The sequence below is a fragment of the Sceloporus occidentalis genome, unplaced genomic scaffold (genome assembly GCF_023333645.1).
Source record: "Sceloporus occidentalis isolate IW3139 unplaced genomic scaffold, rSceOcc1.0.p SCAF_1, whole genome shotgun sequence".
Lineage (NCBI taxonomy): Eukaryota > Metazoa > Chordata > Lepidosauria > Squamata > Phrynosomatidae > Sceloporus > Sceloporus occidentalis.
Genome location: NW_028316981.1, coordinates 172,703,165 through 172,728,954, shown reverse-complemented (window position 1 = coordinate 172,728,954; position 25,790 = coordinate 172,703,165). Strand labels below are relative to the sequence as shown.

Here is a 25,790-nt window from a genome sequence, read left to right as displayed (position 1 = left end):
CCACCCTGTTCTTGGCCCTTAGCCCCAGCGGATCCCTTTCATTTCCCCTAGATTCTCTTGGGTCACTGTTCCCACTCCCTGCTGAGCTGAATGAGATCCCTTGAGATCCTCTAGTCAAGCTGCCACCACCCAATGAATCTACAATGCACTCCCCTTAGCACACACTGGGACTTGCGAAGGACTTAAGTTCCTTCCCTTGCTAACCTACGCAAGCGACGACCGAGCTAAGGCACCTGTATAGGAGCACAGAGACAGCAGTTACTTTTAAAGAAAGGTCTTTATTCTAAGTAGACAGACTAGAGCACTAAGGGATCATTCATGCAAGGCCTCCTTGCCTTGCAGCTACAGAATGCATAGTAGTTACAAGATGTTCATTTCAGGCAAGCCAAAAAATAACCATAACAAAAGCCTAGACGCACTAGCCATCACATTTCCTAAGCTACCCACACAGAGATGGGTTCTGCAGTCCTTGATGGGTCTTTGGATGCAAGAGCTGGTGGCTCTCATTGCCTCCTAGCTCAACTTGCATCCCTTAAACCTGCCTTTTGGCACAGGCCCAATCAGCTGGGCTCCCAAGACAAGAAGACCGAAGACCCCATGGCCTCAGAGGCCTTTTAAAGACCTCGGGTGGAAGGCTCTTGAAAGACCCGGTCCTGCTCTGCTGATTGGCCAGTTGGGCCTTAGGTGGGCTATGATGGAACTTCTCATTAGCATGTGATGTAAGGTCTCAATAGCATGTACTTCCCCCCAGCTTAACCCTTTGTGGTTTGAGAGGGGTCCTCAAAGGACTGGAGGCCCAGTCATTACAGAGATGAAGTGCTATGCAAAGGAAGACTAAAGGGAATTTTCCATGCTATAATTGCAGTGTTTGTAACAATGGTGTTAAAACCACAGAATTTATAACTCCTGTTAATAATAGAATCTATTCTTTGAAGGATATGTATACCGTACCTGTGACACAGGGTTGACCACCCGGACGTTGACATCGAAGGGGCACTGATAGCCATCTTGGCCCGGAATGCGGGGGGCTGCCTGGGAGTATGGGACTCTGGGAGGCCCCCGGTCCTGCATCCCAAGAGAAAAAAGAAGAAGAAGAAGGAGGAAATGACAGTGTAAAATGTTCTAAATGTAGCATGCTACATGCTACATTTTAAACTAAAAATAAAGGAATTGGAAAAAAAGAAATAGGCTGGGATTCTCTCATTGCAGTCAACTAGACACAGAAGTTTATCAGACTCAAGTTTTGGACCCTGCAATTGCGCTAAGGAAGTGTAAAGAATGTTGCGAAATGACTGTTTCGCGCAATGTCTTACCACGTTGCTTGCTTTTCCATCATTCCCCCGTAACGTTATGTTAGCACTACAATTGCGCTACAATTGCGCGAAAGTTGCGATTTCCGTGATGCGAAACCATGCATTGCGGAACTATTTATTACACCAGCGCTTTCCTTTTGTCTTTCGCATTTCACAACAACATATTTGCGCATGCGCCTTGGAGGTTTTGGTGGCATCCTGACCTTTGTGCTTCCGGGGGGGAGAGAGGAAAGGGGGTGGAATGGATGACCCCTAGGGGACCCTTTCATTTGCCGCCTACTAGGTGTTCATACAGGACCGAGGAATGGGGCTGGGATGGATAACCCCTAGGGGCCCCTTTCATTGACAGCCTCCTAGGTGTCCATGCAGGACAGAGAGATGGGGCTGGAATGGATGACTCCTAGGGGCCCCTTTCATTTACAGCCTCCTAGGTGTCCATACAGGACAGAGGAGTGGGGCCGGGATGGATGACCCCTAGGGGCCCCTTTCATTTACAGCCTCCCTGGTGTCCATGCAGGAAAAAGGAATGGGGCTGGAATGGATGAGTCCTAGGGGCCCCTTTCATTTACAGCCTCCTAGGTGTCCATACAGGACAGAGGAATGGGGCAGGGATGGATGACCCCCTAGGAGCCCCTTGCATTTGCAGCCCCCCAGGTGTCCATGCAGGAAAGAGGAATGGGGCAGGGATGGATGACCCCAAGGGGTTCCTTACATGCAAGACAAGGCCACCCCCCCTCCAAGGGGTTGTCCTGAAAAAGGAAGGCCACCGGAAGGGAATGGGGTCAAAAAGCAGCCCAGCATCATGGGAACTTTGCAATCAGTAACTTGAGCGTTGCGTTGCGCTGCTGCCTACCACACCAACCATTTCGCAACAGATTTTGCGTGGATAACGGGAGACCATGGCCTGGCTTCCCTTTTTGCCCGCAATGCCCAAAAAGGGGAGGAATGACGCTTAAACTACGGGAGCGTTGCGCAATGGGCTCCCATAGAAATGAATGGCGTCTGGAAGGACGTCGCGCTTTCATGTTATTGCGCAACGTTGGTGACGCTAACATTGCGCGATAGGCAGGAAAAATCGCCAAAAACCCGTGTCTGATAAACCTCACAGACTTAGGCTGCATCCACACTGCATGAATAATCTAGTTCGATACCACTTTAACTGCCATGGCTCATGACTATAGTTTATTTTGTCACCAGTGCTCTTTGACTAAAACGGCTGAATGTCTCACAAAACTGCAATTCCCAGAATGCCATAGCATTGAACTGTGGCAGTTAAAGTGGTGTCAAACTGCATTAATTCTGCAGTGGAGATGCAGACAGAGAAAGAAAGAACAGCAAATAGGGTTCCCTACCTCCTCTGCTACATAGCTAAGCATGTGTAAGATTATGGGACGAAGATTGCAATTGAGAATCGCAGCCATCCACACTCAGCTAATGTGAGATGAACCCAGACTCGTCTCTCCATCTGACGGCTCAGGTGGATGCGATGGCAAGGAGCACTTGCTATCAGCTTTGACTGATACACCAGCTGGCCCCTTCCTGGAGCCGGAAGACCTTGAAACATTTTGCGCTGTAACCTCTTGGCTCGACTTTTGTAATGCGCTCTACATGGGGCTATCTTTGTGTCAAGTTCGGAAACTTCAATTGGTACAGAATATGGCAGCCCAGATGGTTACCGGCACATCTAGATTCGCCCACATTACACCAATTTTAAAATCCCTTCACTGGCTGCCTGTTAGTTTCCGTGCAAGATACAAAGTATTGGTTTTAACTTTTAAAGCCCTACATGGCTTGGGTCCTGACTTCTTGCGGGAACGCCTTCTCCCATATCATCCTCCCCGCACTCTCCGTTCTGAAGGGAGGAATCTGCTTCAACCAAAGAGGACTAGACTTTCGGCAGTGACCCTGTGATCCTTTTAAGCAGCCGCTCCTAGACTCTGGAACGACCTGCCGGATGAGATCCATCAGATTACCACCTTGGAAACCTTTAAGAAGGCTATTAAGACGGATCTCTTCCAGCAGGCCTTTCCAGACTAGGTCCACCTCTATTTACCTGCCTCCCCCCACAGACACTTTTTCTCCTCTTTTCTCCAACCTCATTTCTATCTTATCTGGATCCCGCTATACACTTCCTACCAATCTTCTACTTATTTTAACTATTATTTTATACTATTGTTTTTAACGTCGTTCTGGTTTAATCTCCTTTTAGTATTACTATGTTTTTATAACTGGGGGGGAGAGGGAAAGGGTTTTAGACTTTTTAACTGTGTCTTGTATTATTGTTGTAATCCACTTGGATTCCGAGTGATTAAGCATAATAATAATAATAATAATAATAATAATAATATTAATAATAATTCCCTAGCACCAAGCCAGGGCAGTCAAAGAGGTCTCAAACTGGGTTGTTTCTGCAGAGTGTTTTGCACCTCCATAAGCAGAACTGAAATTGTGATGCCCTTGATCATCAAACTGCATAATATTACACTTGTCCTTCCATATTCACTAGGGATAGGGGCACCAGACCCCCATAAATATGGAAAAACCGCAAATAACAAAACCACCATGGTTTTACCTGAGAGGACCTCTCTAGAAATCTCTAGGTCCTCCTCCAGTGCAATTCTGGCCAACGTCCTACAGACACTGACCATAGAACTGCCCTGGAGGAGATACAAAGGCCTAGTAGAGCATTCTCTCTAGGAATCTCTAGGTCTTTCTGTGCAACAACTTTAAGTGCACATTCCCCTACTAGGAGAGAAGCTATCTTCAAGGTGCTGACCTTTCCAAAGATGGAGATGGGAGACGCCAGCCACTACTCACCTGCCTCGCTGGGTGCCATCCCTCACCTACGTGGGGGCAGTAGAGGTCTCTCTGTCCGGACAGGGAAAGTGCAACGTAGAATGCCAGGACAGCTATGGCGAGCAGAACCATGCAGCCCCACCCGTCATCCACCTGTATCACAACCTCCTGGGCTGAGTTTGTCAAGGACTGAGTCTGAAGGAATGTTTGTTCAACAAAACGATCTTCACTCCTGAAGATCCCCCAGATAAAAGCCAGGATCGAAGACACAAAGGAAAAGATATCCATGTCTCAATCGTAGGGCTGCCAAAGGCCAAATCCCTAGGCCTTCTGGAGGCTTATGGCTCAGGCAGCCCAGCTAAGCCATTTTGACTTCAAATGACCTCAGGGCTATGCTAATCAGCCATTGTTGGCTGAGCCCATGGGTCTCCAGCCCCAAGGGTCTCCAGCCCCATGGCTCCAAGGATCATTGAATCATAGATTCGTAGAGTTGGAAGAGGTCACAAGGGCCCTGATCCAGTCCAACCTCCTTTTGCCATGCGGAACTCTCAGTCAAAACCCCCAACAGATGGCCATCCAGCCTCTGGTTATTTTTCTTTATGTCTTGCATTTATGCCCAGGCTTTTCTCCTGGGTTGGTCAAAAGTTTCTTGGTTCTCATTTTCAAAGGAATACAAGAGAGCACTCTGGACATGCTCAGGAGCCCCCAGGATCAATTGTGACCATGATTCAAAGATATATATATAGCCTCATTAGTCTGTAAAATCAGTGTCTTGCAGCACCTTTGAGACTAACTGAAAGAAAGAGCTGGCAGCATGAGCTTTCGTAAAGCCTAATTCCTCAGATGCATAAGGCCACTAGGCACCATGGTGATGTCTGGTCTGATATCATAAGACCATAACATCCATTTTATTGTATTGATAAATCAGTTTCAGCATGGTACAGTGGGCCCTTGGTATCTGATGGGGTCTGGTTCCAAAATCCAAATTCATGGATGCTCAAGTCCAATTAGAGTAGTCCCTGCTTATCCACAGATTCTCCAAAACAAACCAACTTACATTTGAAGATGGTCATCCAAAACACATTGCAAAATAATCCAATTTAAGACTGCTTTAACTGCCCTGGGCCAGTGCTAGGGAATCCTGGGAATTGTAGTTCTGTTAGAGATGGCTAAATGTCTCACAGAATCATAGGCCTGTTACAGACTGCCAAAATAAAGCTGCTTCGGGTCTCTTTGGAGGTATGCTATTTAAATGATGCATGGGTCCTAAGAGTCCAGAGATTGCGCCAAAGCCACACTCCATTCCTAAGCACTGGAGTGCAGCTTTGGTGCAGCTTCCGGATTCTTAGAATGCATGCAACATTTAAACAGCATACCTCTAAAGAGACCCGAAGCAGCTTTATTTTGGCAGTCTGTAACAGGCCATAGTTCCCAAAATTCCCTATCACTGAGCCATAGCAGTTAAAGCAGTCTCAAACTGGATTATTTCTGCAGTGTGTTTTGGACCTATATCTACTTCCTTCCTGAATCACGCTTGGGTTAATACTGAAATCTCTTCCTTGACTCAGGCTGTATCCTACACTGTAGAATTAAACCAGTTTGACCCCGCTTTAACAGCCATGGCTCCATGCTAAGGAATTCTCGGTTTGTGGTTTGCAGAGATATCTAGCCTTCTCTGAAAGAGAGCTCTAGTGCTCCAGCAGCTACAAATCCCCAGTTAAAGTGGTGTCAAACTACATTGTTTTTTAATTGCAGATTAGACGTTAGTCTTCTTCTGATATCCTTTGATGGATGACTGATTCATTTACTATACTGTCTTTTGGGTGCATGGAAATACACATCTATTAGTAGTAGCTGTTAGCTTCAGCTCCACTATGGAAGAGAAATTTGAAGAGAGAGATGTTATGTCCTCAACTGTTTACACAGATAAATAAGAATTCAATGTCTCTTATCGGTTAATGATAATCTTGCCCTTTTCCCTAATCATCTTTGGGCAACCATTATGGAGGATGCTTTTTTTGCAACAGCCAAACATGCCTGCTCTTTCTAAAAACTGTGCATAGATAGATAGATAGATCCCCTTATAATAGGAAAAGTCCTACAGTAACTTTGAAAAGTCTTGCAGGGAAATTTCCCCTCCATGTTTTGTCAATCTAAGGTTTCCAATGCAACAACAAGAAAAAAAACCTGTTTGATAATATAAAATTATAACTAGTAATGAAAGTTTATACACACACACACACATTTATACACTAGAGATATAACTAGATATATACAACATATATCTCTATATATATATTACCTATTTGCCATTGCCTTCCTCTCATATTATATATATAAAATATGTATTTGCCGTTGTCTTCCTTTTATATTATATATGTATTATAGAGGAGGTATTGAATACCTTACTCTGCAATTACCACACATACATACGCACACATGTAAGCATCATGTAACACTATGTCTGCATAGGCCAGCAGGAGTCCAGCCTACACTTCAAGTTTCCTCACTGTGGCCTGTTACAGACTGCCAAAATAAAGCTGCTTCGGGTCTCTTTGGAGGTATGCTGTTTAAATGATGCATGGGTCCTAAGAGTCTGGAGGTCGCGCCAAAGCCACACTCCATTCCTAAGCATTGGAGTGCAGCTTTGGTGCAGCTTCCAGATTCTTAGGATGCATGCATCATTTAAACAGCATACCTTCAAAGAGACCCGAAGCAGCTTTATTATGGCAGCTTGTAACAGGCCTGTGTTTTGGATTCCCAGACTCTGCCAGCCAAATTCCTGGTCTCCTGCCCATTACCTTGTCAGACTCCCTGTTTCCACAACTTAAAGTCAAGTATATACAGTAACTGTGTGTTCTCGAACATTCCCATAATCCCTTGCAAAGGTTTCTTGGTAGTCATATGTACTTCTTCTCAATAAAGGAACATAAAAACATGAACATCTTTACTCTGTGAAGGTGTAAAGAACTCATAACTAGGGAGCCCTGGTGGCACATTGGTTAAATGCCGGTGCTACAGCCCACAATGTTGTGAATTCGATTCTACAGTTCCAAGGTTGACTCAGTTTTCCATCCTTTCATAAATTGGTAAAATGAGTACCCCGTTTGTTGGGGGCAATTGACTGACAGACTGGAAATGGCTTAGAGAGTGCTGAATCCACTATGAAGCAGTATAGAAATATAAATGCTACTGTTATTGCTATAACAATGAACCACAGTGTGGTACATGGTTAAAAGTACTGGACTAGAAGTGAGGAAATCCAATTTTATTCTCCAATTCCTGTGAAACTTGCCAAAGGTGCATCTACACTGCAGACAGAATGCAGTTTGACACCACTTTAAGTACTGTAGCTCCAGCACTGGAATCCTAGGATTTATAGTTTTACAAATTCTTTAGCCTTTCTCTGCCCAAGAGTGCTGAAGCCTCACAAAATTATAAATCCCAGGATTCTGTAGGATGGAGCTTATACAGTTAAAGTGGTGTCAAACGGCATTATTTCTACAATGTAGATGCATACCAAATAAACTGAGCCCATATATTTTTCTGGCTATTTATTTATCTAGAAAGTAATACATCAACTTTTCAAGGGGTATTATATTACAGTCAGCCCTCTGTATTCATAGATTCCTTATCCAGGATTCAATCATCCACGGTTTGCGGAAAAAACAACAACTATATAATTCCAAAAAGCAAGCCTTGATTTTGCCATTTTATAGAAGGAATACCAATTTACTACAACATGGTATTTAATGGGACTTGAGCATCCATGGATTTTGGTATCCATGGGGAGGGGATCCTCAAACCAAACTCAAGTGGATATCAAGGCCAACTGTATTCCCTCTTGGCCTAACCCTATCTCACATGATTGTGGGAAAGATAAAGCGATGAAAGAGAAAATATGTATCCACCTTGTGCTCCTTAAGAAGACAAGATATCATAAAATATAATAAAATGAATGAAAAATGAAACAAGGTATATCCACAGTACAGTACAAACATTTATTATCATTGATGGAACATCCAACGTCCATATCTGATCAAAGGGAGCTTTTCTGTCATTTGGGAATCTAATTCCAATTGTCACTTTTCACAATCAAAGGCAGTCCCAAAATATTTTGCTCTCTAAAGTAAAACAGCATATGGCATCCATCCTTGACCACAGTATTTTTACATCTGATGCCAAAAATTCCACTGACAACTCTCTCTGCTTTTGTATATTACAAACAAAACAAAACAAAAACCAACAGTAATACATACATTAAAATTTTACTGCACTTTCAAGGCACCCCTAAGGGCTCATCTACATTTGCCAGAATACAGTACTCTGGACTGTCCCTGGAGTATTCTGGCCCCACATTCCACCCAAATTCCCCCTTATCCACTGTAGCAAAACACAGCAACCAGCCAGCACTGCCACTGCCAGTGCAAGTAGCTATGAGATCAGAAGCAGGTTGGGTGCTTTTGCAGGGAGCATGTGGAAAACCCAGAGCAAAAGGTAAGTCTTTTAAATGCGAAACAAGGAGTGGAAACCCTGGATCAGGTCTGGGTGTTGTGTAAACAGCCCAGACTCGATTCAGAGTTTGGGGCTGTGTAATGTAACTAACATGCACCAAGCCCAGGGAGAATTTGGGGTATACAAGTAATGTAGACAAGCCTAGTCATTTCATTCTACCAAATAGAAGGGCTGGCCTTCCCTTGCCTTCTTTGTTCTGATGGGGGAAAAGATCAAACTCCAGTGAACAATAAGTAAGGCTATGACAAATTTCTTTTAAAAGAAAGAAAAAAGGTAGGGTTCCTTACCTAACATATTTTCCAAATTTTCATCCTGTTCCACTTATTATATACAGTTAGCCCTCTGTATCCACAGACTCTTTATCTACAGATTCAAGCATCTGTAGATGAATATATATTCAAAAAGCAAACCTTGATTTTGCTGTTTACACATTAGAAGGTTCTCTCCTTAGCTGTCATTTTATGTTTACAAGCTACTTTCAGAAAAGGAGTTGCCCTCCTAAGCAGTCTGGTAAGGGAAGAAAGTGATGAAGAGACTGCAGCCGCACTGTAGAAATAATCCAGGGTGATCCCACTTTAACTGCCATGGCACAATACTATGGAATTCTGGGAATTATAGTTTGACTGTGGCCTCAGACTACTAGGGAATTCTGGGAACTATAGTTCTGTGAGACATTGAGTTTCCTCTGTCAGAGAGCTGCGGTTTCCCAATAAGCTACAGTTCCCAGGATTCCCTAGCACTGAGCCAAGGCAGTTCAAGCGGTCTCAAACTGGATTATTTCTGCAGTCTGTTTTGGACCGCAGTTTCCGAGAGGAGCACAGTAAAGGATAATTTATTTCTGTCTTCTGTAGCTTTCTGTACTGTTGCTGCATCTGGAGATTGGGGATGCATCTACATGGTAGAAATAATGCATTTTGACACCACTTTAAGTGCTGTAACTCTATCCTATGGAATCCTGGGACTTATAGTTGTATAAGGTCTTTAGCATTCTCTGCCAAAGACTGCTGGTGCTTCACAAAGCTACAAATCCCAGGGTTCTGTAGGACGGAGCCATGACAGTGAAAGTGGTGTCAAACTACATTATTTCTACAGTGTAGAGCAGTGGTGGAGAACCTTTTAGCGACCGAGTGCCCAAACTGCAACCCAAACCCCACTTATTTATTGCAAAGTGCCACATCTCTCTGGATTTCTAATGACAAACTCTAGTGAAATCTCTGTTTTAGGAAGATGGTGCGTGTGCCCAAAGAGAGGGCTCTGAGTGCCACCTCTGGCACGCGTGCCATAGGTTTGCCATCACTGGTGTAGAGGCACCCAGGGACTCAACAGTGGTGATAAAGTTTTGCAATCACCACAACTCAATTTAATTTTTATTTCAAACTAGGATTGCAACATTTAATTAGCAAAATTAACTTTAAAAAAATATTGTGAAGGGCTAAGGTTGTTTAATTAACCAGGCAGCAGATTTTAAAACAGTCACACATGCTAATATCGATACTGATAAAAACTGCAGATGGCTATGTTAAATTCATCTTTCTCACTCCTCCTTACCTCCTCTAAGATTATGTCTGCCAATTCATGCATGCAGGCATCTAAAAATAAAGATTGCCTTTTGCTTCAGAACTGTCTTTACTCACACACAAGTATATGACACTTTCACCAATTAATTAAGCAATCATCTAAGACTGCAAATCTGCAAACCTCAGAGACACTTACCTGTGTATGACTAATACTTCAGTAGGACTTATTTCTGAGTGAACATGGACATGTACTATAAAACGCCTTTAATCAGAAGATAGTGATGGTAATAACACTATTATATTGATTATCTGTACTACAAGTACACAAGATCTTTGCCCATGCCAGCTCATAAAAAGGCCAGGAGTGGACTGGGAATGTGGGTAAAGAAAGTTGGTAGTGCCACTTTACAGCAAATCCTAACATGCCTAAAAATGTATTTGTGACGTCTTAGTTTTTAAAATCCTCCTTGAATCCCACCATAATAGATTGTGCCTGGCCAGGCTCCAATATTCCATTCTGGGAGAAGATATAGTGGGCCTTTGATATCTGTGGGATTTGGATCCAGGTTCTCCTATGGATACTAAAATCCATGAATGCTCAAGTCCTATTATATACAATTGTATAATAAAATGGTGTCCCTTGTATAAAATGGCAAAACCAAGGTTTGCTTTTTGGAATTCTGTTGTTGTTGTTTCATGCCATGTATTGTTGATTCCGTGGATGCAGAATCCGTGGATATGGCCACTTACTAGAGTGTGTGCTAGCCTCCCAATTTCAGTGGTTCCTGGATTAAATAAATCCATTTCCATCTGATTTGAGGACTGGTTATATGATGGAAACCATTTTGGTTACCATAGTGGTCAATTTTTGCTCTGAACTGGACAGAACGGAACGTGCCCTTCTTGGTTCTGCTACAGGACCTGACAGCAGTTTTATAATACTATTGACTGTGGTATCTTTCTATGTAGTCTTACCAGGATAGCACATTAGGGTATTGTTTTATAGTAATTCTATTCCTTCTTGCAGAGTTAACCTCAGAGAGAGGCACCCCAGGATTCCTATTTGACTCCTTGTCTATTGATTTGTGAGATCCTTCATACATTGTCTGTCATGCTATCTAATATTAACATTAAACCACTGAAGAGGTTGTTCAGAAATTTGGAATTTGGTGCTCCTGGTCAGTTAAAAGGCAGGTCAGGATTCTGCCTGTGCTGCATGGGGTTACAGATCCACTGCCGACACCAGATCACTGTTTGGAGGTATCTCTGGATTATGTCTTGAGACTGGATGTCCAGGTTTCAAAAGTAGCCAGGAGTGCATTTGTACAGTTACAACTAATGTGCCAAATAGGCATGTTCGTGAAGGTGTTAGATCTGTCAGTAGTGACACATGCCTTAGTTAAATCCTCTTTGTGTTACTACAACATGTTGTATGTGAGGCTACCTTTGAAGATTATTCAGAAACTTCAGCTGGTACAAAGAGTTTCAGCCAGATTGTTGACAGGGTTAGTTATAGGGAGGATGCAACTCACATTTTACAATAGATCCACTGCTTACCTGATTGTTTCCAAGTAGAATTCAAAGTGATAAACTGACAAATTTCTCATCCTTCTTAAGAGGAGGGCTTCGTTAACTAGGAAGCTTGCAACTCGAACTGAAACAGATATGAGCTCAATTAAAGTTATGTTCTGGAAAATATGCTTAGCCATACTTTGTACTATGTCAGTGAAAAGTCTTGACATGATGTTAAAAGGTACTTGTGCAAGATAAAACAAAACAAAAAAGATGCATAGTGCTGCACTGACAAGCCTGGTTTGGCTTGCCATTCCAGAATCTCCAGTTTATAAAACTGTGAACATGTACAGATTGCTGCCAGCAGAGTTTGGAAAATTGTAAACAGACTATTTTGGTCTGGTTCATCTCTTATAAGCCTCAAACCATAAATGATGTCTATGCCAGGTTCAGTGCCAGTCCAATAATGTATCAAGAGATAAATAAATTCAGCAAATATAGCTGAGTTAAAATACGGGGGTTTTGCACAGAATTCTAAGCAAATTTACACATTCATGCACATCAAACACACATCACACATCACATATCATTTCCACATTCTTTAATGGGAAGCAATATATAAGAAGCTGCTGTTCGGACATAGATTTAGCTTACTATTAATAGAAATATCTCAATGGTGAATTTGACATCAGAATAAAGTGTCCAGGAAAATGGGAGGATCTCCATACCTATTTAGTGTTTGAATCAAAGGAAGGCTCATTACCACTCTTCTGTAATGAAATCATGCCACTTCAGGCCCATGGCAAAAATTGTAAGCAATTGTCAGAGGCACAACATATTGAATAGCTGTTGCAATGGGAATTTCTCTTCTCAAAGTGAAAACAAACATCTAGAATTTTAAAACTGATAACCATAAAAAAAGGTTGCAACACCAAACCTGGGACCAGAGGGAGATTTCAAAACGCATTGTTCAATAGCTGTCCATGCTTGCTTCCATGTAGTCACTATAAAATCCTAGAAGGAACAGCTAATAGTAATGCTTCCCCCCCCCCCCCCCCCATGTAGTTGGAGGCTGGCTAGCAAATCATTCGCTCACAACAAGCTTTCCAGGTGGCCATTCCATTGTTGCCAGCATCTGTCTCCTTCCTCAGTCATGGCAGAATGCAGTTGTACATATTTTAGATAAGAGGCTAATTTGAGACCAAACTACATGTGATGTTAAATATGTATTTGTATTTGGTACGCATTTTAAAAAAGGCAAATGGCAGCCATTGGTCTGATAATTATAAGTCATTCTAGATAGGGAGGGGAAGGTTAAAATTTTCTTCCCCAGCTTTGCTTCTGACAAATATTGTTACTACTGTATGATGTTTCTGTTTTCACAAGGAATAAATTTCCAAGTAATGTCAATGGGGGATTTCTTCTCAATTCAAACAGTAGCTCCAGAGAAGAAGATGGCAACAGGAAAAGAAAACATTAAACATCCCCTCTCTACTTGCAGCATCGCAATAATTATAATCCCATCTTCGCATTTAAAAAAAACGTACATGTTAAATACATGGCAAGGATTATACAGAATTAATTTTTAAAATATGTTGACTGACGCTTATGCAATGCAAGCAGAATGTGATGGGGTGTAAATTAGATTTAAGTAGTAAGCAGTTTGCCGTATAGAGAAAAGTAATGTAAGACTTGTCAGGCTTGGAACTTGATTTAGCATGCATATAAACATAATGTTAATGATATCTCTTACCGAGCATTGCCACACACCAGGACTTGGAAAAATACAAGGCACTAACAGTGACAGCAACTGTGTGAATCACCATCCCTTTAAAGTGAGAATGCTGCAGAAGGAAGTCTCTCTCCCACTCTCAGGCTGTTTATCCAAGTCTGCAGTCCATCAATTGACATTAACAATTCTATGTAATGGAATTAGTCTTCCAGATGTTTTTCACTTCAGCTCCCAGAATCCCCACCCATCAAGGCCAGTTCAAAAGAACATCTGGATAGTTCATCACCCTGGTATATAATATGAGTGTATATTCAGATGCAAGCCCCATTGAGTTCAATGGGATTTGCTATCAGGAAAATGAGTACAGGGATGCAGCCTCAGAATATACAGTATGTATACTGTGTGTGTGTGCGGTGTGCCTTCAAGTCATTTCTGACTTATTGTGACCATAAAGGCGACCCTATCATGGGTTTATCTTGGCAAGATTTGTTCAGAGGTTTGCAATTATCTTCTCCTGAGGCTGAGAGTGTGTGACTTGCCAGTGGGTTTAATGGCCAAGCTGGGAATCGAACCCTGGTCTCCAGAGTCATAGTCCCACACTCCAACTACTATGCCACACTGGCTCTCACAGAGCAATTTGATACCACTTTAACTGTCATGACTAAGGTGCTAAGGTACCTTGGGATGTGTATTTTCATGAGGCCCTCAAAATTATCTGCTAGAGAACTCTGTGATACTCTCTTAACTACAGAGCAATCCAGAGATATAACTAACTCATTCACCTAAAAAAAAAGTCAGATGTGTCTCACATATCTCTCTCTTTCTTTCACTCTCTGTGTTCATTGCCCTGTTTTCATACTCTGAACTTTCTCCAGCTGGGATAGTGATCATCAACATGCTGTGAGAGCACAGCAAGTCCACTAGGCCCTCAGTATTTGAAAAATTTCTGGATGGATAACCTTTGTTCCTGTGCCAAGGTCTTGTAACTGTCCTACCAGGTCCACAGTCAAGAAAGAAAGACCCTTCTCCCAATGAACATAAGGGAACCAAGCTAGAGTTAAAAAACAGAAAAATAAGAAAGAGACACAGAAAAGACAGCAAGGGAGATAAGATCCTTCTTTGGTTCCAAGCATCTTTTTGTCTGTCTAGGAGCAAAACAGACCTTACAAGAGGCATCTCAAATCTTGACCGAGTGCTACCCGCATGGATGAGTGAACCTATTCTGAGGCCCATATTTGTAGAATTCAGTTGAGTGTTAGAAGCTGGAGACTGGGACGGGGGAACTGTTTGCTACTTTCAGTTGCAAAGAGGGAAAAAGGAGTTTGGTGTGTCTTGTCTAGCAGGTCATGAAAGTGGTCTCCACACTGATGTTACTCAGTAACTAACTCTATATTAATATCTAATATATGAGTAAGCAAATCAATAAATACCTTCCTCAAAGGAGAGCCTGCAAAGGTTAAGAGCCAGGGTCAGCCAACCAAAAACATTTGGCTGCCTGAGGCAAAGAACAAGGGGCCATTCCCCTCCCATTTCATGCACAAAAAGGCAGACTGACAGTTAACTCTTTCTCCACTGTCGAGATAAAACAGCATATCCCACCTGAAGGAAGCGGGCAATCCAATGGGATTCAGGGAAATCCATTTACCACATGGCTCTCTTGTCCAGTACCTTGCTGCCAGCTCCCAGCATTTGCTATCAAAGGCACACATCTCACTTTACCTAAAGACAGGGCCAGGTCTGTTGAAAGAACTTGCAACTACAGCTTCTTGGGGAATGAAGAAAAAGGAACCTACATACATGGGTATTCAGAAACTGTCAAGAGTAACATCTACATCTAGAACTGGTGTAGTGTAGTGGACTAAGACTCTGGAGTTCAAGGTTCAATTCCCAGCTCAGCCATGAAACCCACTGGGCAAGTCACACTCTCTTAGTCTCAGGGCAAGGCAATGGCAAATCCTCTCTGAGCAAATCTTGCCAAGAAAACCCAACGATAGGTCTGCCTTAGGGTTGACATAAGTTGGAAACAACTTGAGTGCACACAACAGCAACAGCAAAGCGTTTCTCCAGCTTTCTAGCTCCAACAATGGTGGATGGTAAATTTGCTCTGGGTTTCTAAAGGAACTTTACAGAGCTGTCTATGGTGCTGAATTTGGGAATATTTGAGGGATAGGATTTAGCAGCTTGGCTAGCTCCTTTAACATATGAATTAACTGGACAAAATCATCAGCCATAACTGACCACCAGGAATCCCTTCAGTGGGTCTAGTAAGGCCAGAGATCTGTCAGTTACCCAAAAGTACAGTGTAGTGAAAGGTCTCAGACATTACTGATACCATTTTATATTGAATTTAAACCCTCTTATAAGATTGCAAAATATTTCGCCTCACAGTTTTATTTGTCGTGGGAAGTTCCATAGTACAACTAGCCTCAACAGACAAGCGATCTTGAAGTATCATGACTAAATATTCTCATTTCAGGCAGAAGTTGCAGACCCTCTAAGCTCTAAGTTGAGGAGATGTTTTATGATATATTTCTCCTCCCCTTCCAGATGCCTATCAAAGTATTCCTATTCCTTCTCCTCTCAAACTGGACTTGTACCCTACCCAGCCTGTCATATTCTCTTTCCCTCCTTCTGGATGCTGTGACATTCACTTTTTGTTTGTTTGCTTGTTTAACAGCTCCTCTTTCTTATACCTATCCCCTCTATTCCTAGATGTTTCTTTGGGTGCAACCAGACTGATGGAAGAGTCCCAGATTTTGGTCCTGTTTTTAAAAAAGGTGTTTTAAATCATCTGTATATATGCCTTCAAACTGCCTGCTGGCTTATGGCAATCTCACAAATAGGGTTTTCTTAGACAAGAATACTCAAGAGGTAGTTTTGCTCATTCCTTCCTCTGAAATGTAGGATACAGCACCTAATATTAGTTGGCATTCTCCCATCTAGGTTCTAACTAGGGCTGACCCTGCTTAGCTTCCAAGATCAGTCAGGATCTGGTTCATTTAGAGCAGGGGTCGGCAACCTCCGGCCCACGGGCCGGATCCGGCCCCCGGAGGCCTTCGTTGTGGCCCCCGGGGGCGGTTGCCGCCACCGTGCAAAAAAATAACGGCGCCCATAGCGGCAAAAAGCCATGCTGGGTGCTGCCATTTTCGCCCAAAATGGCGCCGAACTCTCGCGCAACCTTCTTTCGCCCAAAATGGCGGCGCCCAGAGGCGAAGTCTCGCACGACCTCAAACAAGGTTGCACGAGACTTCGGCCTCCAGGAGGCCCAATGCGGCCGAGAGAGCCCTCGAATAGGCTGCATCGGGCCTCCTGGAGGCCCGATGCCGTTGCTGGCGCCCTCAAAAAGGGTTCCGACAGCCGCATCGGGCCTCTGGAAGGCCCGTTGAAGCCGTCAGAGCCCTGTTTGAGGGCCCCGGCGAGGGCATCGGGCGTCCTGGAGGCCCGATGCCGTCACTGTTGCCCTCTAACAGGGCTCCGGCGGCGGCAGCGAGCCCCTGGAAGGCCCAATGCCGCTGTCGCAGCCCTGTTTGAGGGTTCCGGCAGTGGCAGCGGGCCTCTTGGAGGCCCGATTCCGTCGGTGGCGCCCTCCAACAGGGCTCCAGCGGCGGCAGCGGGCCTCCAGGAGGCCCGGTGTTGTCACTGGGGTCCTCCAAGAGGCTTTTTTGCCGGCCTCTGACAGGGCCTGGGGCCCCGTCAGGGGCCTGCAAAGATGGGGAGGCCTGGCCCCCGGAGGGTGAAACTCCACCCCCGGCATGTGGCCCCGCCCCAGAGGGTGGAAGCTCCACCCCCGGCATGTGGCCCCGCCCCCGGAGGGTGGAAGCTCCACCCCCGGCATGTGGCCCCGCCCGAGAGGGTGGAAGCTCCACCCTGGCTTCGGCCCCGCCCCCGGAGGGTAGAAGCTCCACCCCCAGCTTCAGCCCCACCCCCGGAGGGTGGAAGCTCCACCCCCGGCTTCGGCCCCCCAGTTGCCTGAGGGACAGCAACCCGGCCCCCGGCCCAAAAAGGTTGTCTACCCCTGATTTAGAGTATTTAAGCTCTTAATTACTATTGTTGAAATATTGATGTTTCTATGTTTAATGATATTTTAACTTTTTCTATGCTTTTACCAACAATGTTTTTACTTGCATCTATTTTTAATTTTTCTAACCCACTTTGATTCCTTAGTTCTTGAGAAAGGGCTTGGCTACCAATAAACAAACACCTCTCTCTGTTTAATTTACTTCAAAGCTCTCCATGACTTTTTCTTTCAGAGCAGAGACTTTCTTCTTCCTCCAGACTCCTTTGTCTCCTACAAGCCACCATTACTCAGTCCTATCTTTTTCTTCATACATACACACCCACAAGCTCTCCAGTTTTCAGTGCTATCCCATGGTTACAGATGGTTCTTCTGAGACAGTAGCCATAATAGCCAGAACATGCTGTAGCAAACCCAAGGGTTTCTCTTTTTAAAAACTTCCTCAGCCTGTATGTTCTTATTTATTTAAAATATGGGCCCAAACAGACAGGCCAAAATAAAGCTGCTTCAGATCACTTTGGAGTCCAGAAGCTGCGCCAAAGCTGTGCTCCAGTCCTTAGGACTGGAGCATGGCTTTGGCACGACTTCCAGCCTCTTAAGATGCATGCATCATTTAAACAGCACACCTCCAAAGTGACCTGAAGCAGCTTTATTTTGTCCTGTCTGTTCAGGCCCATATATTCTAATTCCTAGTGAAGCAAAACCTCCTCAAGGTACTCAAGATAGTTTGATGTGTGTATGTGTGTGTGTGTGTGTGGCATTAAGCCATGAACATTAAAGTGGTGTCAAACTGAATAATTTCTGCAATGCAGCTGCAGCTTATAAGACCTTCAGTACTGGCTACTGAAGAAGACAACAAGGTTGAAACACATCTTGGCCATATATATATATATATATATATATATATAATCATACTTCCTTCTCTATTTTCACCCTCAGACTTGCCTGGCCCCCTCTGTCTTTGCCGAAAGCAAACAAACTGGAATTGAATAAATATATATGGAATAAACAAACATTGTTGTTGTTGTGCACCTTCAAGTCATTTCCAACTTGTGGCAATCCTAAGGCGACCCTAACATGGGGGTTTCTTGGCAAGATTTGTTCAGAGGGGGTTTGCCATTGCCCTGAGGAGGCTGAGAGAGTGTGACTTGCCCAAAGTCATCCAGTGGATTTACATGACTGAGCTGGGATTCAAACACTTGTCTCTAGGGTCATAGTCCAGTGCTCAAATCACTACACCATGCTGGCTCTAACAAGAAACAAATTCTAATATTTGTTTCTTGTACATAATAAAGTTATAATAAATTTGTCAAACAATCAATATTCCATATATAAAATAAACACTTCAGTAGCCATAAGTGTAAGGATCTGTTGAGCATGAATCTATAACTAGAGGAAAATGGAATCTCAACAAACCCTCAGTAAAACAAGGATGTGTTTTTGAACCCTGTTGTCTTCTTCATGGCAGTTTGGCACCACTTTAACTGCCATGGCTCTATGATATGGAATTCTGGGAACTGTAGTTTGTTGTGGCACCAGAGCTTTTTGATAGAGAAGGCTAAATGACTCACAAAACTACAGTTCCCAGAATTCCACAGCATTGAGCCACGGCAGTTAGTCATGTCAGCCTGGATTATTTCTGCAGTGTGGATGCATCCTTCATCGTTGGTAAAGGACTGCATTAAATGGAAAAGTTACCTCTAAATACCCCGTCATTGGAAACAATCAGTGTAGTTTCCTCCCAGCATCTCTTCCACACTGCTGAAACAAAGCTGTTTGACACTGCTTTAACTGTCATAGCTCCACTGTGTGAAATTCTGAGATTTGTAGTTTTGTGAGATATGTCTGTCAGAGACCTCTTGTGCCTCTTGTTGTGTGCCTTCAAGTCCTTTCAGACTTATGGGACCCTATCACAGGGTTTTCTTGGCAAGTTTCTTCAGAAGGGTTTCCCATTGCTATCCTCTGAGGCTGAGAGACTGTGACTTGCCCAGGGTCACCCAGTGGCTTTCATGGCTAAGCCAGGAATTGAACCCTGATTTTTACAGTCGTAGTCCAACATTGAAACCACTATGTTTCAGTTCTTTCCCACCAGATTAAGCCAAGCATGCCAGTGTAAAATTCCTCAGAGAATAAAATATGCCTCATCGCTGCTAGCTGTCCCTGTCTTTTATTCTCTTTTTCTTTCTTTCTCATTCTCTATCCTTCTTTTCTTTCCTTCATTTTTGCATGTGGGACGGCAATGTGACTCTAAAACAACTCCAAACCACAATAACACAAGTTCTACAAGTGGCCTATGCACTTTGCATGTTGGGAGTTGTAGTGGGCATCACTCAGTCTGACAGAGAGTATGGTTGTGGTGCAAACCAGTCAAAATACTGGACATGATTCAGCATGGAGACCCATCTGAAGACTGGCTGAAACACACTAATGTGAAACACTGCTTCACATCAGAGCTAGGAAATATTAATGTCAAATCTAACATGTTTCTGTTACTGTGAATTCAAACATGTATTCCTAATTTTGAACTCAAAATTATGTGAATGAGTTCCATTAAATAGTTCACAATACAGTATGTTAGGTAAGTGTGGTATAATGGTTTGAGCATTGGACTAAGACACTGGGAAATCAGGGTTCAAATACTGGCTCAGCCATGAAATTCACTGGGTGACCTTGTGCATGCCACATTCTCTCAGCCTCAGAGGATGGCAATGGTAAACCCCCTTTGAAGTAATTTGCCCAGAGAACCTTATGATAGGCTTTAGGGTGTTACAGTATAAGTAAAAAAATGACTTGGAGGCACACAACAACAACAACAACAACAACACTAGTACAGTGCTGGACTATGACTCTGGAGACCAAGGTTCAATTCCCAACTCAGCCATGAAACCCACTGGGTGTCCTTGGGCAAGTCACACTTTCTCAACCTCAGAGGATAGCAATGGCAAACCTCTTCTAAACAAGTCTGGCCCAGAAAACCTCATGATAGTGTCACCTTAGGGTCGACATAACTTGGAAATGACTTGAAGGCACACAACAACAACAACAACAACAACAACAGTTAATATTGCTTTAAAAATGACAAAAAATCATCCAACACTCTCTGCCCTTTAAAACACAATGAATTAAAGCATAGGGAATTCTTAATTGTTACTCAACCTAGTAACACTATTTTCTTGTATTTATTAAAATAACTACAGTAGTTTTTAAAAAAACCATTGTTAAAAAGTTTAACAGACGTGGGGCAACAATTACTTTTTAACACATTATTGCAAAGAATCTTCTCAAGATTCAAAACTCTAGAGAGACAGGAAAGGGCTGTACCTCAATGATGTAGCATATGCTTTGAATGGAGAAAGTCCCAGGTTCAAATTCTGGTGCTTCTGAGGGTGTCATGCCTCCAGAGCATCTTTGATGCTCTTGAGATATTTACTTAGTTGAGATTATATTTGGTTTTCTATGAGGTTTATCACACTATACTCTTAAGGAGCCATGATTCCAGTGTGACTCCTCTAGCTGCCTCCTGTTGCATTCAGGGATTTGCAGTTTTAAGGAGGGGTATTTAGAATTCTCAGGCAGAGAAGTTCAGCTCCTTAAAACTGCCAATCCCAGAATGCAACAGGAGGCAGCTAGAGGAGTCAAAGTGGAATAGTAGCACTTTAAGAGTATAGTGTGATAAACATCTATGTATTAGTTTAAGAGGGAAATACAGATCTATAGCTTTAAGAAAGACAAGGATTGTGGGAAATCCCAGGGTCTTATGCTTTCTCTCTCTAGTTAGTTTCAGTGTGTAGTAAGATTTCAGCCAAGTCAGACCTGGAGAGAGTATTTTCCTTTGACAAAAAGATAAGTCCACAAAAGAAGAAAGATAGTCCTCAGAAGAAGAAAGATAGAATCCATCAAGAAGAGAGCAAGGTATCTAGGAAGGACTATTGAGAAAAAAGAAATCAGTTTCGTGTTATTTGTGTTTATAACCAGTAAAGCTTTTGAAACTTTAGAAATTTGTGGACAAGTCTTTTGTTCTGGCTGTGATCCTGAGAGCCAGAGGCCTTACTACACCCAAAGTCCAGCTCTTGGGACGAAACAGAGGGTAGGGCTGGGAATCTTATCTTCAGTTCGGGAGAGCTGTTGCCTGCCGTTGCACAATGCTAAAATGAGATTTATTGAGTTGACTTGTGGCTGCATCTGTACTACAGAAATAATCCAGTTTAACATCACTTTAACTACCATGGCTCAATGTGATGCAATCCTGTGAATTGTAATTTGTTGTGACACCAGAAGGCTAAATATCTCACAAAACAAACATTCCCAGAATTCATTAGCATTGAACCATGGCAATTAAAGAGTGTCAAAATTAATTATTTCTGCAGTGCGGATGAGGGTGGTATCAAAGGAGTGGAGTGTGGAATATTTTTCTCAAGTAAAAGGGAGTATTAATGCAAAGTAATAACTGAGAAACGTAAGCACCTCTCACTCTTGCACACACAGACTCCAGCTTCAAAGCTCCTTGCAGCAGAAGGAACTGGAGTGGAGTGTGCATGTGTGCGTGTGTGTAAATGAATCTTTTTTATTCTTATGATTGTCAAATCTTCTTTGCCTTTGGCTTCAGAAGACGGTAAAAAAATTCAAAAGGTTCCCAGGAGCCTTTGTCAGCAACCCTATTTCAGAAGAGATCTCAACCACTTTTCTTCTTTGGCTTTTTCTCTCTCTGGGAGGCTGAAACCAGTGGGAAGGAAAGGCTCAGGGGGTGGACGGGAGCCTTTTCAGCAAGAGCCTACGTGGGATGCAAATACTTCACAATCCCATCCTTTCAACCCACATGACCCAGCTCTTTAATGCCAAATATTTTCTTAATAGCATAATTGTCGAGGCCCGGCCCACGCTCTGCCCACTGCTTTGCTCTTGGCTTGCTGCACCTGCCTTCCTTAGGGGATGGAGAATTTCACAGTCCCACAACTCAAGTGTGTGTGTGTGTCTGTGGATTACTCCAGAGATTGAGCAGATGCAAAGAACCAGGACAGCTCTCCTGAGCATATTGTGACCTGCCAGCTCTGACATGTAACCATGAGGTCATTCCCCACTCTATTTCTCCATTACTCTTAACTCCCTTTGCTCCTGGGCTTCTTTGCAAAAAGGCCAGAGTTTGTACCTTGTTCCTGAATCATTGGGCCCTTGGTATCCGCTGGGGTTTGGTTCCAGGACCACCGTGGATACCAAATCTGTGGGTGAGCAAGCCCTTTTTAAATACAATGGTATAATAAAATGGTGTTTCTTATATACAATGGCAAAATCAAGGTTTGCTTTTTGGAATGTATACATTCTGAAAATATTTTCAAGCCATGAATCTGTGGATTAAAAAAAATCCATGGATATGGGGGGGGCCTGACTGTACAGCATGGAGATGCAGAAACAACCTGATAGAACTGAAATTTCTATAGCTAGTCCCACCTCTAGACAACCCAAAGTATACATCTCTTCAAAAGGACAGTATTCTGGTATGTATAGGGCAATGGTTCTCAAACATTTTACAATTGGGACCGCACTTTACATCAGCCCTCCATATCCACGGATTCCTTATCCACGGATTCAGGCATCCATGGCTTGAAAATATTCAATATAAATATATAAATTCTGATAGGCAAACCACAATTTTGCCATTTGATATAAGGCACAACATTTTACTATCCATTATACGTAATGGAACTTAAATTTCCAACAGATTTTGGCATCCATGGGGGGTCCTGGAACAAAGCCCCAGTGGATACCAAGGGCCGACTGTACATGCAGATTTTGCACACACCCGCAGCTCAGGTATAGGAATAAAAATATTTTGTTTATTTAGTGTGCATATTTTCATTCACACACATTCATACATATTCATATTTTAAAATTTTGCAAGGAAATAGCTCCCTTCCTCCCTTAGCAGAGTCTCCAAGCCCTCTCCTTGCTTTTTTCTTCCCCTCCAGGACAGAAAAAATTTGGAGGGAGGAGGTATCAGGGCCTCCAAGTCTCATGCCCCTGTGAGCAACTCCTGCACCACCACCCCAGGGGTCCTGCCCCATAGTTTGAGAACCACTGGTATAGGAGAGAACACTGACTAGCACTAATGGTTGTAACGCAGGCCCCGCTGTTAGGCAGAGTGAGAGAACGGCCTCAGGTGGCAGATGCTGCACTGGCAGAAACAACAGGGAAAGCCTCTGAAGCTGTTCCTCCTTAGTGCCCAGGCTCTTTCCTTCTGTTGGAGGGTAAAGTTGTGCATCCCATACAGCCTGGCCTACACAACCTAGTTATCTGCTCCCTGTTGCATGACCAGTGCTGCTGTTGCTGTGTGCCTTCAAGTTGTTTCTGGCTTATGGTTACCCTAAGGTGACCCTATTACATGGTTTTCTTGGCATGATCTATTCAGAGGAGGTTTTCCATTGCCTTCCCTTGAGGCTGAGAGTATGTGAATAGTCCAAGTTCATCGAGTGGGTTTTATGCCCAAGCTGGAAATCGAACCCTGGTCTCCGGAGTCACAGTCCAACACTCAAACTATGTGTTGAAGTACAATTCAGCTGCCAATCCAGTTTGTTTCTGTACATGGAGTGTGGGAATAAATATCTTGCCCATTGCCTCAGGCTGGCAGCAAAACGCAATTTTATCAGGACTAAAGCAGGGAAGGAAAGGGTTAGGTTTCCCCTTTCCAACTGCTGTGCTCACAGTAATGATCAGTGCCTCCCACTCCTTAGCTGCTATTTGTTTCAAAACAACAACAACAGAAAATGGGATTCAATATGATATCATGTTTGGCCCTAAGGAACTGAAAAAAACCTCTGGGATATGCAACTGGGAACTAGTAATCCACTTGCAGCCTTATAAGTTTAATAGGACTTAAACTTAAATCTCCAGCTGAGCGATAGGCAGATTCAAAACTACTTAACATCAGATGGAAGCATTTTCAGATGTAACTGGGAGTTACTCAATGCAATTAACTAATTGGAGGTGGGGAGGAGAAATCTATTGCCAAAAGTTGCTTGGCATGCTGTTCACAGCACAAACCGATGCATGTTTATTTGGAAGTCCCACATGGTTTAGCGGGGTTTATTCCTAGGTAGTTTTGCATGGAGTGGCAGTCTAAATCCATTAATGGTGGGGATATGCTCAAAGTCCGCACCATTTGCACCCATCATTTTAAGTAACTCCTATCTAAATTCACAGTTTTGTTGTTGTGTGCTTTTAAGTCATTTCTGGCTTATGGCGACCCTATCCTGGGATTTTCTTATCAAGATTTGTTCAGAGGACAGTAAGGAAAGCATAAAGCATTCCTCTCTCCAGTGTAACATACCACAAGAAAACAACTTTATTTTTTTTCATACATATTATTTATGCCTTGCATTTTCTCCTGTGGGCTCAAGGTGGTGTACATGGCACTCTTCCTCCTGATTTTGTCACAAACCCTATGAGGTTCTCTACCTACAAAGAGGCCTGTGACCTTGCTGAAATGGAGACATACTGGATTGCAAAAGAGGGGTCCCTGTTGAGATGCAAATGGACTTCAAATTTCCTGGACTTTGAAAATCTCCCTATTGCTGCATGGCCAGAGGAGGAGCCAGCCTGCAAAAGATATCCTCCCCAGTATAACATCTTTACTAAGGACTGAAACAACTTACAGGCGTCTAACATCTCCAATTGTTTGGTTCTTCTTTTTTTTCTTTCTTTCTACTGTTTGGTTTTGTAACATCTTGCCCGATGAAGAAGACCATGGAGATTTGAAAGCTTGCAACAAGTATATTATGCATTTCAGTTGCCCCTGTAACGTCAGACTGAGTGAGTGTCCCAAAATCACTCCATCAGTTTTATGGCTCAGTGAGGACTTGAATCCAGACCTCCCAAATCCCAGCCCAGCTCAACAGAGCACACTGGCTCTCACCTTTTGTTATTTTGGAAAAAGCTTGTTTTCTGCTGCTCCAGAGACTACCAAAACACGGAGCAATGGATGCAAGCTACAGGAAAACAGATTCCACCTCAAGATTAGAAGGACCTTCCTGACAGTAAGGGCTGTTTGACAGTGGAGTGTAGCGGAGTCTCCTTCCTTAGAGGTCTTTAAACAGGCTGGATGGCCATCTGTTACAAGGGGTGCTTCGAATGAGAGTTCCTGCATGGCAGAATGGGGTTGGACTGGATAACCCTTATAGTCTCTTCCAACTCCATGAGTCTATGATACTACGTTCCATAGTAATCCAAAATACTCTGCTGCTCTCTATATTCTGTACTCAATCACTAGATAAGCTGCTTTGAGTCCCATAAATCCAGTAAATTAATCTATCTAGATGCAAATTATCTAGATGCATGTACTGAATTCATGAACATGCATAGGATGGTGCTTAGAACAGCATGCTGAGCTGCTTTTTCCA

The 25,790-nt window shown here is 43.2% G+C and overlaps 1 protein-coding gene across 5 annotated transcripts in view; it reads right to left on the bottom strand.

Moving 5' to 3' along the window:
* Nucleotides 1-25,790, bottom strand: part of LOC149322744 (uncharacterized) — a 38,837-nt gene that overhangs the window by 3,172 nt on the left and 9,875 nt on the right. For 3 of the 5 annotated variants that reach the window (XM_089482436.1, XM_089482442.1, XM_089482430.1), the window contains 2 exons: nucleotides 11,699-11,795; nucleotides 952-1,065 (listed from right to left, as the gene is read on the bottom strand). In XM_089482436.1, the coding sequence (XP_089338562.1) occupies nucleotides 952-1,065; nucleotides 11,699-11,795 (211 nt within the window). Of the gene's footprint in view, nucleotides 1-951; nucleotides 1,339-11,698; nucleotides 11,796-13,406; nucleotides 13,837-25,790 lie in introns of those variants that run through there. The other 2 variants (XM_089482445.1, XM_089482424.1) reach the window with 2 other exon arrangements.